The sequence below is a fragment of the Perca flavescens genome, chromosome 1, assembly GCF_004354835.1.
Source record: "Perca flavescens isolate YP-PL-M2 chromosome 1, PFLA_1.0, whole genome shotgun sequence".
In the NCBI taxonomy this organism is placed as follows: Eukaryota; Metazoa; Chordata; class Actinopteri; order Perciformes; family Percidae; genus Perca; species Perca flavescens.
The window spans coordinates 17,861,628-17,876,025 of NC_041331.1; the positions used below are offsets into that span (position 1 = coordinate 17,861,628).

At 39.9% G+C, this 14,398-nt stretch overlaps 1 protein-coding gene across 1 annotated transcript; it reads left to right on the forward strand.

Moving 5' to 3' along the window:
• Positions 1 to 1,332: 1,332 nt before the first annotated feature.
• On the forward strand, positions 1,333 to 13,716 carry LOC114558100 (cytochrome P450 27C1). The gene is made up of 9 exons (XM_028581841.1): positions 1,333 to 1,966; positions 6,570 to 6,760; positions 7,416 to 7,615; positions 7,966 to 8,175; positions 10,037 to 10,200; positions 10,674 to 10,840; positions 11,125 to 11,203; positions 11,387 to 11,590; positions 12,247 to 13,716. The coding sequence occupies exons 1-9, from the start codon at positions 1,676 to 1,678 to the stop codon at positions 12,364 to 12,366; spliced, it is 1,626 nt and encodes a 541-aa protein (XP_028437642.1). The 5' UTR covers positions 1,333 to 1,675; the 3' UTR covers positions 12,367 to 13,716.
• The last annotated feature ends 682 nt before the right edge of the window (positions 13,717 to 14,398 follow it).

The window sequence follows — 14,398 nt, forward strand, 5'->3', positions numbered from 1 at the left end:
CCCAAATCTAACACACTGCAGTTGCACAATTCAGGTGTGTTTTCACCAATTTTCTGATCTGTAATTTTACCTCTGTGAGCTCTATTAATCCTATTTTTTTTGTGTGTGTGTGTGTAAACCTTCTAATCTTTGACCCTAATCTTAAACCACCACATAGAATGAGGCAGCATGGATTGAGGACAGTTTTTTTTCTCACCTTCAAAATCAATGCATAGATTTGTCAGAGAGAGCTGGGGTCCTCTAGCCTTTGGGTTCTCTTTCTCACGAGAAAGGTGTTCTGACCATGGAGTCATCGCACGGAATGATTACACTAGCCTTCGGAAGAGTGTCTGGTCTGATACCTTCAAGCACTTCCTGTTTTAAGGGAGGGATATTGTTTCCTACAAGTCCTGTAGCCTGTTTTAGGGTGAACTACCAGGTGTGGCTGCTTTAATGGGATGCACATCATATTCGTGACATGCCCACAAATTGGGTGGCACCTCGTATAGTTCTGACATGTCAACTTCACTACTTCCAGTCACCGCGATGTGTGTGTGTGATGTGCGTTGTGTTTGTGGACTGAGCTCAGTAGTTCTTTTAACTAAGGCAATAGATGTAATTAATGTTTTAAATACGTTACCTATTTTTTTGCTGTACAGCATACTAGGATCCTCTACAGGTCTGAAGTCAGTAAGCCACATCTGTGAGCGTATCCGTGGTCCCAAATCTTTCCATTCCCAGCTGGCAGGTTTTGCCAGCGACACGTCGAGAAGTGCCATCGAGCAATTGTGACTGTGCTTGGGAGAGAGATACAGAAACAGCAGCAACAGACTCTGTCTAGACCCCATACTTACTCAAATCTTTTTTTAGGGCCATCTGACATATACTGCAGTGCAGTGTGTATGGAGTCATACCACATTCTGTTATAATGCTGTGTGTGCAACCTCTTTGAAGTGTGATGTTAGTGAGGCCACACCAGCTGGTACCAGAGACCACTCATAAACACACAGCAGTGAATTTGGGCTGTATTTTACCATTAGTGGAGTAAGTGGTCTAGCCATGTGGGTGTGATTTTAACACTATACCAAACTCACAGATCACTTAATATAAAAGAGAGGCAGAGGAGTGTATGGTTCGATAATAGTAATACCCCCTGATCCTATATTTACATGTTCTTCCACTAGTTTTAGGTGGTTTTGGCAGTGCATTTTTCTTCATCACAGATAATGTAGCTACAGAATCAACTCTACAAGTAATTGGATGTCCTGCTACGCAATTCTGGTAATTTCATATAGCTTGTCTTAGTGTTATTATACATTGCAAATGTAGCGGAGGTGTACTTTGCACTTTAATCTTAACTTTCTGCAAATGTAGCAGGTGGATGTGTACTTTGTACTTTAACCTTAGCTTCTACTTATTAATGGCAGGAGGAGTTGGGTCCGTTCCTGCACCTCCGGCCCTCAGTTCGACTTCGGAGGAAAGGAGCTTTCCTTGGTACAACCGTTTTTGCTTGTGAACAGTCTTTGCGCCAGTCATCGCCTGGTAGCTGTGCACCATATAGAGTATACAGCTGGCTATTTACACACACGTGACAGGATCATTGTATTTGCAGATGTGAAATCTACCGGTTTTAGACTTTGACTCGATCATATTCTATCGTTTGTGCGCACGGAATCACCGAAAAGTATCAAAAACAATGGCAATCCTGAATCATTTTGCGACAGCATGCTGGAAGAACATGCAAGGCTATCGGCTAAATAAGCAGTTGTTTGTCGTTTTACGCGCGTTGCACAAGTCAACAGCAAGCGAGGAATGTGGGATCTCCGCGGCTGGAGAAAAGGCCATGCCTGAAAGGTTGATCACACCGGCGGATGTCGGCAAGAAAACCAGAATCAAGACCCTGAAGGAGATGCCAGGACCCAGCGCCCTGTCCAACTTCATCGAGTTCTTCTGGAGAGACGGGTTTAGCAGAGTTCATGAAATCCAGGTAACGGTGTCCGTGTGGGCTAACCCTCGCCTGGTACTTAATCTCATTTTGTTTTATTTGTGTTGTTAACCAATGGCAAAGAGCCAATGTTATCTCAGCGTCAGCCACATTTGCCGTTTACAGGTCCCAGGCATGGGTATGGGTATGGCAGATGTACATGTGACCTGTCTGAAGCAGTTGAAACAGAAACAATGAAGAAACGGCGCGTGTCTTTCCCAGATTGCTTTTCTCGGTTTGTTTTATTAACGACTCAAAAATCATTTATGGTGCTTTTCCATTACATGGTACCTACTCGCCTCGCCTCGACTCTACTCGCCTCGACTCGCTGTGCGTCCGTTTTCCATTGCAGATTTTAGTATCGCCTCAGCGTGGCTGGTCGTCATAGCGACTGCCGTGGGCGTGGCTTAGTAGCTTGCTTTTCCCATTGACATATCCCCGCGACGCATTTCCTGGTTCTCCGTCTCCATAAACAACATGATATCAAAGAGATAGTTAAAGTTTACTGCTCCAGATTTCCTACCGTGGTCAAATATATATCGCTATAACTCTAGAGTCACTACTTGCTGCTGACATAATTGCCGTCACTCTCTCACTTCTCCCTCGCTCACTAGCTCCCCAAACACACACATACAGCGACTCGACACACACACATCACACATGCACACACCAGCGCACCAGTATAACCATCAGGCCACTTGTATGCTACGGAGAAAGCTCTGCGTGGAGCCGGCAGCAAAAAAACACCGCTGGCTAAACTATTTAAAAATGCCATCTCTCGCTAGCAATGCAGTGATCAGTGACGCTTCTTTCCGACCAATCAGCAGCCTGCAGGGTTCCACGTCACCTTCTCGGCTCGCCTCAGCTCCCTTGGAACCTCGACTGAGCAGGTACTAAAAAAAGTACTTGTTAGCAGGTACCAGGTACTTTTTTTCGTAATGGAAAACCAAAAAAGGCGAGTAGAGTCGAGGCGAGGCGAGGCGAGTAGGTACCATGTAATGGAAAAGCGCCATTACACATGACATTTCTTTTTCACTTTCACTAAACAAAACATTTCTTTTCTACACATTTGGGTAATTTCATATATGCCTATCCTGTCTTAGTGAGCAGGTGGATATGTGTACTTTGTACTTTTTTGTATTGTTTATTTATTGTATTTCTTTTCTTTTCTACGTCTGCATTTACTAGTCTATCACATCAGTGAGCACAGTCACAGCTTTCACGAAACACATTTTACTCTAGTCCTGTGATAAACACATTTTCCTTATTGTTTTACATTCAATTTACGTCGTTGGTCCCTAAAATACCTTTATTTGTTACAGTATATAACTGATAAAAACACCACTTTTCACAATTAGTGTAATTTCAGAGTAGTCTGTAACAATTTATTTAACGGTGCTTATAAGCAGCAATTTGCATTATTAAGACACATATAAGACCTTATAAGATGATTATAACAATTAAGTCCATACAAATGTTAATTAAAGCACAAATAACATATTAATATTGCTAATAAGACACTTATAGGCTCCTTTTTAGAATATTGTTAATGGCTCATATACCTGTAATTGACATTAACAAGATGTTTGTTGAACATTAATTACACTTTATAGGGGTTAGTAATAGATTAACTTGTTTACTATTTGCTTGTAAAACACTTGTTTATAGACCGCTAATAAAAATGAATAAGATGTTTATTAACATTAATGAGACTGAATGAGTTTTAATAATAGTATAAACCACTTTTATTATTGGCTTGTAAAATATTTTTTAGCAATTATTAGAAACTTGTTAACAGTTTATAGATATCAATGTTAATAAGATGTTTAATGACATTAATCAGATTATAGGAGGTTATTGTTATTTTCTTATGAAGGTTAATAAACTCTATTATGCAATTATTAACCAGTAACAATGCTCCTTTGCAGCTACTGGAATTAAAGTGGGAACTTATTAAGATGAGTTAATATTTATAGGCTAAAAAATAATTAATAAAAGAAGGATGTAGAAAAGTACAAAATCACACTCTAAGCCCTCTTTTGTGGAAAAATGTCCTAACATTCATATTTCATAACTTTGAACGCAGCAACAACAACAACAACAAAAAAAGATTTTGGTTATTTAAATATACATTTCATGTATAATTTAGTGAAGATAAGTCAAGACCTTGTTATGGTTTAATGTGGAACATTACAATGCTATGTAAAAATGGTTAAACAGTCATTTTGGATAAAAGCATCAGCTAAATGACATGTAATGTAATAAATAATTAATTTGTAAAAAAATACCATGTTGTTCTGATGTATGGTAAATTATTCATTTTATTGTAATCCAAGTATATCCTTTGTTATAGGTTATAGGCTACATTGTAAAATATTGTAAATTAAGAAATGAGGTATGATTTTGTTAAACAGAGAGAGAACAGAATAACTTATTACCCTGCACTATTTGTGTGGGTTTTTGAAAGAAGACAAAAAGATAAGATTAGGAGAAACACTTGAGAATTAGAAGCGCTACCGAATGTTCTTTTTGTTGCTGTGTTTAGTTGACAGTTATGAAATATGAATGTTATGAAATGTAAAAAAAAAAAAAATCAACGAAAGATGTCATGGAGTGTGATTTTGTGCTTGACAACTAAAACACAATTTTTTTCCACATGCTTTTTTAAAATTATTTTTATAAACATTTACTAATCTTAGGCCCTGTTTACACGTACATGGTTATTTTGGAAAAACTGACACATTTCCCTTCGTTTGTGCCCTTCGTTTACACGCAAACGGAGAATTCGCCTCTGATAATGATTCTTTCTAAAAACTCCAGCCAGAGTGGAGATTTTGGAAAACTTTGTTTGCACGTAAACTGAGACAAACGGAGGTTTAGGCAGCTGAGGAAGTGAGGAAGAGAAGAGCGAGGAAGAGAAGAGCGAGGAAGTGATTTGTTGCTGTTGTTGCTATTTTGGAGATTCTGATTGGCTAATGTGGGCTTGAGCTTCTCGTTATACTGCCACCTACAGGTTTGTAACAGAGGAATAACATACAAGAAGTACCTGTTTTGTTTCCTGCCCTATGCAGTATACTCTTCATCAAGACAAGTAATTACTCATAATCATCTTTTGTTAAAACCTGACACAAACTGATAATGACACACACTATATCATGACACATCTTAAAATAGGTCAGATAAACACACCCCTCTTTTTTAAATTTCATCATCAGCTGTGTGAACAACACCATTAGCCATATAGGCATTACCTTACTGACACAACATTCAGATTTAAGTAAGACCATTATTACAGATCTGCTTCAATGGGATACAAAAAAAAATATAGTATTCATAATCATTTACATTTTGAGCTAAATCATACATCTAATCTAAGCATGTAGGTGTACTACTAAAGGGAATCACTCAAGTTTATTTGGTGTCAGCATGGAATGAGAAGCACTCAGCCAGGTTTGCAGCCACAGCAGAGAATTGGATGCACAAAATGGAAAGAACAAAGGGAGGATGGCAGCATATATACGCTGCAGCTCATAACCCTTAAAGGTCCCATGACATGGTGCTCTTTGGATGCTTTTATAGATACCTTAGTGGTGCCCTAATACTGTATCTGAAGTCTCTTTCCCGAAATTCAGCTTTGGTGCAGAACTACAGCCACTAGAGCCAGTCCCACAATGAGCTTTCCTTAGAATGTGCCATTTCTGTATCTGTAGCTATAGAGGAGGAGAGTGGGCGGGGCAAGGTGGAGGGTGGGGGTGTGGCCTTGACCAACTGCCACTTTTCTTATTTGAAAGCCATGATGTCTCTCTCTCATGGGTTGGCCAAATTCTCTGGGCGGGCAAAGCAGAGAAAGGGGAGGTAACCTTGCTTGTTATGACCTCATAACAAGCAGATTCCAAAACGGCTCATCTGAGCTTTCATTTTCTCAAAGGCAGAGCAGGATACCCAGGGCTTGGTTTACACCTATCGCCATTTCTAGCCACTGGGGGACCATAGGCACTCATATTAATGTTAAAAAACCTCATAAAGTGAAATTTTCATGCCATGGGACCTTTAAATTGCCTCCCTTCCTCGTGTCTTAGTCCCTCCCACAGAGGAGGCACGGGAGAGACGCGAGGAACTCATGGGAGGAGAGAGGCAACGAGCAAATGTGTTTTAGAGTGCTGAGACGTCCTTTCCTCTGAAGCGTCACATGAATTCGTCAGCTGTATGGTCGGAATTAGCAACTCCTTCAGCTGCACGGCTTCTGGGAAGGTTGCTCTCGTATGACCTCGGCTATTCGATGATCCCTACCTCAGTGCTCGCTCCTCGGTCCTATCCTCAGAGCTATCAAAATAAGGGTTATGAGATGCAGCCACAGCCTCTAATTAAGCCAAGTAATTATACCTGAGGGGGCCGGTTCCTTTCCAAACCCACTTTATCCTCCCTGCCTCGGGTGTGGTCATGTGGCCTCTTTCGGGGAACTTTTAACAACTACAATGCATTACATTTCTATTTAATAAAAAAATAGTCAGTCTAATAAAATAAAAGGAGTCCTATTTTTGTCCTAATTTTCTTCAAAAGAAATACACGTGACTACTAATTTATTTGTGTCACTACTGCTTTATAGATGGAGCACAGGAAGAAGTATGGCAAAATATTCAAATCCCGTTTTGGGCCCCAGCTGGTGGTCTCAGTAGCGGACCGTGACCTGGTGGCTGAGGTGCTGAGGGCCGAGGGCGTGGCCCCTCAGAGAGCTAACATGGAGTCCTGGAAGGAGTACAGAGACATGAGAGGCCGTTCCACTGGCCTCATCTCAGCGTGAGTCTCCCTTCAAACTTTGATCATTTGAGTCTGGACAAGGACTTGAAATTAATAACTTTATAGGTCGACAAGATAATAGTCTATAATATAGACTATATAGATTTAGACTGTATATCAATGACGTTCCATTTACGGAATTGTTCCGTTGCCTGATGTCCCTCATTTTCGGTCGGATGTCCCTCACCTTCCGCTTTCTTTGTGTTGGCATTCTAAACTCCAGTCGATTTCAGGAAACATCCTCCAAGCTAGAACTGAAAATCTAATTATATGTACCTTTTTTTTTTGAGTAAAAGTCTCATCACACACTCAACAGCCCTTTTAATTCCAGAGCTGGCCTCTCTATGTGCACATTCCCCCAAAACAAGTTCCTACCCGAGGCTTTTTTGCAGAGGCACCGTACCTTTGTCTGACGCTAAGATGAAGAGAAGCCGCCAAAGGTGATTGTGATTGGTTTAAAGAAATGCCAATAAACCGGAGCAAGGTTTTCTCCTATCCAGGAATGTTGTGTGGACTAGCCCCACATTCCTCCTCAGCGCTGTGGAGATAGGTCTGGCAATGCAGGACTAACAGGATAATGACAAGGCAATCTTCTCTGCAAGTCTGTGAATGCCTTTCCAAAAATGTACCTTGTTGCTTGTGTCCTGTTTTCCAGTGAGGGAGAAGATTGGCTAAAGATGCGGAGCGTGCTCAGGCAGCTCGTCATGCGTCCCCGTGATGTAGCGGTCTTTTCTGATGATGTGAACCAAGTGGTAGATGACCTCATCAAGAGAGTTGCTATTCTCCGCAACCAGGATTCGGATGGAGCAACTGTTCTCAACGTAAATGACCTCTTCTTCAAATATGCCATGGAAGGTTTGTGAAGACAAATGTTTGTGAATGAACTGAATGTTGGGCATGGTGGATTTGAAAGTGCAGCTGAGGGTGCTGGGGGGAGGGGGAGGGGGGGTGTAAGGAGATCAGTGAGGCCATCAGAGAGGACAACAGGTACGCAGGAGGAGGTGATGGCAGAGAGCAAAATAGAAAGATCCGCAAAACCATGTCTTTAAATCTTCTCAAAATTAGATTTACCACATTGCGATGGACCTGTTACATTCCAGTTATACTTACATTAAGGAACAAGTGATGGAAAGCAATCATTGCAGCTTTCCAACTGGATTATTGAACCGCTGTCTACCTCTTTCATGCCTTTGTCTTGTCTACAGGTGTGGCAGTCATTTTGTACGAGTCTCGACTAGGCTGTTTGGAAAATGAGATTCCCCAGGAAACCCAAGACTACATCGGTGCTCTGCACCTCATGTTCAGCTCCTTCAAGACAACCATGTATGCCGGGGCGATCCCCAAGTGGCTCCGACCGGTCATCCCCAAACCATGGGAGGAGTTCTGTTTCTCCTGGGATGGCCTCTTCAAATTCAGTAAGTGCTTTAATTCTTTACCAAAGAGGGCACATAAATACTTTTTAGTATACCTTTATGTTCCAGTGAACTATCTGCCTGGAGTTCTTTTAAAAGGGTATTCCAGCAATTTAGTACTTCACTTCCAAAAAGTGAAAGAAAATTAAAGCAGAGGAGGCAGAGGTTTCCTGATTTATAGTCCATAGTAAGGGTCAAGCTGGATGCTACAGAGGCTTTGTTAAAAGATTGAAGTCTCCAAGCCGAGAAAGCTATCATCAGGATTTGTTTTTCTTCAGTATTGACTAAGCTCTTCCGGAGCCACAGAAGACATTATGCAATTGTTTTCAGAGACTGAGGAGTACTTCCCATGGTACAATTGGTGTTTGTGGTGGTTGCTTTTTTCTGAATGACTAGAGAGGCTTAAAATGAAGTTGTTTACTTTTAAAAGGCACATAAAAAGATATTTGTTGCATCATCCAATCACAATTGGGGCATGGGGATATATGACATAAAGTACCACTTTACATGTCTCCAGAATGGCTTTCTCCAAAGAGCATTGGTGTGAATACTGGAAAAATTCCAAACCTGTTCTTCTACTGCAATAAGGCTTTTTTCAGATTTTTACAGTGACAGAATGTTCACAGCTAGAGTGGTGACATCACACCTTTACAGTGGAGAGAAGCTTTAACAACTTCTGAAAAAGATATATGTAACTGGCTCTCAGTCATACAATTTTCACTCTCCAGACGTTGATTTTGTGTCCGAATGAAGGAAGAATTGTTTCGGTTGCCAGCATGTTACTATGAAAGCAGACCGACTTACACGTGTTGCTCTGTGAGCCTAAAAGTGACAGGAACTCCCAACAATCTGCACAATAAAAACTAATGTAAACTGAGAACAGAACAACCATTTTTAGACACAAGCAGACAGTACTAGTTTTGTCTCACACACACACACACACACACACACACACACACACACACACACACACACACACACACACACACACACACACACATGCAGTGTAATTTCTTACCCAGTGGTCAGTTTATGTTAACAGGATTCTAGAGATGGATCTAGTTGTATGCATGTATCTCATCAAGGAACTCATTTTTTTCAAAATAAAAGCCACCAACAATCACAGAAAACTAAGTTCATCCCTACGATTAACCTTGTTTTTCCAAAATAAAAGTGCATATACTTCAACTCATGTCAGGGCTTGGACCTTAGCCGGTAATTTATCCTTATTCCAACAAGACAAATAAAGAAACCTCAACTCTAACACTTGAGCTCATTTAAGTCCTTGCTCTGAACTCCCATTGGAACTTCTTTCCTTGCTTACTCTAGCCTTCATCCTTTTCCCACCTTCCCAACTAGTCATACTGCTTCAGCTACTTTTTCATGCATTTTCAACTGTCATGATTTGTAGCTAACTCCATTTAAACCATAAAATGTTACACGTCTTTCATCCAGTAAAAGTTTTCTACAACTTTGAATTCCCATTTATACTTCCCATATATACTCAAATATTCAATGCTTTTCTTTTCTTCAGAAATTGCATTCTCTAGTTATATATAATTTATAATAGTTTTATATATAGTGTGTAAACATGTTTGATTAATGCTTTCTTTGTGGTTCTTTTTAAAATACAAAACCGTACAGCTTAGTTCGGGTTAAGCATTGGCAAAAAAAGTTTTTATGAATAGCCTGACAACAATAGAGAGGAACATTGATTGCATATAAATCTCTAAACTGTGCCGTGGGATTGTGGGAGTATGGGATCCCTCTATTACATAATCTGTTCTCTTTTTTCCATTTTCCTTCACTACCCTTCCCTTTTCCCCACCTTTACATTCATCCCACCTTCTCGTTCTTATCCCAGGCAGTATTCACGTTGACAAGAGGCTCGCAGAGATTAAGGCCCAGCTGGAGAGGGGAGAGGAGGTGAAGGGGGGACTGCTCACACACATGCTCATTACCAAGGAGATGAGCACTGAGGAGATCTACGCCAATTTTACGGAGATGCTACTGGCTGGGGTCGACACGGTGTGTGTCTGCGTCCGTGTGTGTGTGTTTAAGTCATTGTTCAGTTTCAAGAGTTGGGTTTCTGCCGCCACATCCATGCCTGTGTAGCTGTGCCAGCATTGGCTGACAGCAGTGAATCGGGAGGTTACACAGTATGACTGTCTATTCTTATTACATTTGATCTAACATGCACAGTTTAATAAGGGCTGGAGGGATAAAGGGCTGAGAGTGCAGCTGGTGAAGTGGACTTGAGTGTCTTCTCAGCACTGGAATTGAAGCCCCTTATTATTTCCCAACAGTTATGCAACAATACAGAAACTCTTATATCTGCTTACATTGCAGTCTAACCTGTTCTAAAACATCAAGAATAATAGGCAACATCTCCACAAAGATTTCATTTAAGAGCAAATGAACAATACTAATATACTACACATTCAAATAGCAATGTATACAACAGATTTCTTTTAAAGAAATCACCTCCTTATTTTCTCCAGACATCCTTTACTCTTTCATGGGCCTGCTACCTGTTAGCGCGGCACCCTCAAATACAGCAGCAAATCTTTACTGAAGTGACGGAGACCCTGGGACCTGGAGCAGTTGCCACAGCAGACGATGTCCCTCGTCTGCCTCTCATCAGAGGTCTGGTCAAAGAGACACTCAGGTACAGACTGCATGAATATCTATACTCCCAGAGCCTTTTCTTCTTCTTTTCTTCTTTTTGTTTGCTCTCACTTGCAATGTTTGAAACAACTGAGCAATAGTTTAATCGACTTTAAAAGTTAGGGCATGACTGTTCAACATGTTCATGTTACATCAGTATCTAATTTGTCCATTATCTTTCTCTGTGTGGGGCTTTCACTGGTTATCTTAGACTTAAAATTTGTGAGAAGATAAGTATATTGTGCTGTTGAGTAACAGTCTTTGTGCACCCCTGTCTGGGAGCAGGTTTTTTCCAGTTCTCCCAGGCAACGGACGGATAACCCAGGATGACTTGGTGGTGGGCGGATACTTCATCCCTAAAGGGGTAAGACTGATAGAGACATAATAGATGTGAGTCCTCTAGTGTGTGCATGTGCTGAAGAAAAAGCATGGCCATAAAAGTCAGCCAAAAACATTACAGTGGGACCAGATGTAACATATCCTGCATTACTCATACATAGGCCATCTGTTTTCATTACACAACTGACATTTTTTCTTACTTTGTTAGACTCAGTTGGCCCTTTGTCACTACTCCACATCTTTTGATGAAGAGAACTTTGGTGATGCATCAGTCTTCAGACCTGATCGCTGGATACGGAAAGATTCCACAGATCGTGTCGACAACTTTGGCTCAATTCCCTTTGGCTACGGCATCAGGAGCTGCATCGGCAAGAGAATAGCAGAGTTAGAGATGCATCTAGCTCTCACAAGGGTAGGGGATTAATGAATAAGTTGTACACACATTCAAAATGTGTTCAGACATATACAGTATATACTATATATATATATATATATATATATATAATTAATAAAGTTGTTATTATTGTGTCATGCATACAACTTTGCCCAGACAGCATGGGCGTACAAGACACCATAAATTCATATCAGCCAGATCCAGAACGACTATCACAATCAGATCTTCAGACCTTCATAGTCTACAACACAAATCACTGACATTTACTATATAATACTGGATCAATAAGAGTAAATACTGGATCAATAAGAATAAATATACATTTTAATAAAATAGTCCATATTGCTGTTTATATCAGGCTTTTGAGACATTTTTTGCAAACCTAAACACTAAATTAAACAATTAAACTTTCTTGGCCAAACCATTTCATGGAAAAATTAACATTCTTAAATCATCATAGTAAAAAAAAAATACTAATTTTCTAATTCTTCCAAATGACATAGCTCACACAATCCCTGAGTATTGTTGAATCTGCCAACCTCAATGGCCAGAGAAAGCAAACCAGCTCCCAGCTGTGCTACTAAAGATCTTTGACTTCTAGATAAACACACTTATAAATGTACTAATTGACAATGAGTCATAAAATCTGATTTGTCTCTTTGCTTATTGTGCAGTTCATTCAAAAGTTCCACATTGGCGTGTCTCCGCTTACTACTGATGTCAAGGCCAAAACCCATGGCCTGCTCTGCCCTGCTGCCCCCATCCACCTGCAGTTCATCGACAGGGAAAACTAGACTCCGACTCCTCTCCATAAGGTCTACTGTACTTTGTTTTTAAAGTGCTGATTAGTGCGTCTTACCTCCTCCCGTTCGTTAGTGAGGACACAAATGAGTGTGGGACCAGTAAAGATAGATTCATACTAATGTGCATACATGTGTGTTATAATGTGTGAACACACGTTAATACATAATCACACTGTTTCCTCTTAAGAAAAAACTGTTTATAATATTTTTAAATGTAAACAAATTCTAGGAAAAATGCTTTTAGCTTTTTTTATATAAAGGGACTTTGATAATCCTGTGAGATAGAACTAAAGAATGATTTATAAACTAAAAAGTAGATTATTTGCTCAACTAATGAAATATGTATTTTTTTACACTACGCTTGGATCAATACATTTGTTCAATGTTTCTGGTTTATACGCTGTTTGTGTGAATACAATTATTTTACCAGAATGTTGGTCACATCATGATTTTATTGAGAAGGACCACGTATGTTGCAGAATAGTTTTAGCAAGAGGAAAGAGAGGAGTTGGTGTGCTCAGGGCCGGCCCTGACCAATTTGGGTGCCCTGGGCAAGATTTTAGCTGGTGCCCCTTGCATCGCTGCCAATTCCACTACCAATCATTGTGTCCATACACTCAAACTTGCATAACTAACTAACAAGTCAATAGGCTGCTGCAACAAGAGTTAATGCTGGTTAGAAAACAAAAACAAAAAGTATAATATTGGGCTCAAAGCATGCATTGACGTTGGACCACAAACTGTGCCTTTCATTGCAGGGAAATGCTATTGAACAGGTAAAAGTGGCTAAATTGTTGGGTGTCACGATTGATAAAACATTATCATGGACTACTAATATTAACAACATAGTGTCCAAAATGAGTAGAAACATCTTTATCATTAAAAGATATGCTTGACTGTTGACAGAGTCAACAATTAAGTTAGTAACGCAGTCTCTAGTCTTGTCTCATCTGGACTATTACTCTATGATCTGGTCTGGTGCGTCAAAACAGGAGCTTGTCAAGAGCAGCTCGCCTTGTTCTTTGCTGCCCCACAAGGAGACTAGCATGCAGCCTGATGGTATTTTTTAAGAATATCTGTACATTACGTAAACCCACCAACATGTTCACACAGCTATTACCTACCAATGATGGACATGGTTATTATATCAGACTGGCTGTAGGATATGGCTTTACTCTGCCAATGCCCAGAACTAATGCTCTTAAAAAAATTGTATAAAGCTGTAACATATTGGAACATTTAATCTTAATGAGAAATACAGTACGTCAAGCTTAAAAAAGAAACTAAGAGAAGCTTTAGGTTAAAACCTGTTTGATTCAGTTATTCATTTCTATTGTCTTTTTTATTTCTTTCTTAACTAGATATTTTATTTCATGTTACTGTTTTCTGTTGTTGTTTTTATAACATGAAAAACATGATACTGTGCCTTTTGTTTTACAAAATCCAGGACGTTTTAATTTTTCTAATATAACAATATGTATTTTGCTTTATACTATTTGTTTGTGTTTGTCTTGTGTTGGACCCCAGGAAGAATAGTCTTCACTATGGTGATGACTAATGGGGATCCTTAATAAACAATAAACAACAATGCTTTTGATGTTTTATTTTAGAAACATAACAAAACACTTGACAAAGGTCCAGTGGGGAGCGATACATTAGTTGTATCAATAAATTGTGATGCTGAAAAAGAGCAGTGTTTTAAATACGATCTAACAAAGGCATTGTACAAAATACAATATTAAAGAAACCAGTGCTAACAGAAAGATAAATAAATGTAATAGAAATAAGAGTATTGCACAGAAAAACGTACAACTTCAGCGCATTATGCTGTACTGAGTTTCTGTGAGAAATGTGAACAAACTCTTCTTACCTTATCAGTTAAAACAGAGGGTCCATTGGTGCAGCCTTTTGTGATACATTGCTGTGAAGTGCTAAGGTCAAGGGGACAGGTGCACTAAATGCTGCATCACTGGACTTGTCTGAGGTGGAGGGGACAGGAGCGCTTGATGCTACGCGACTGGGC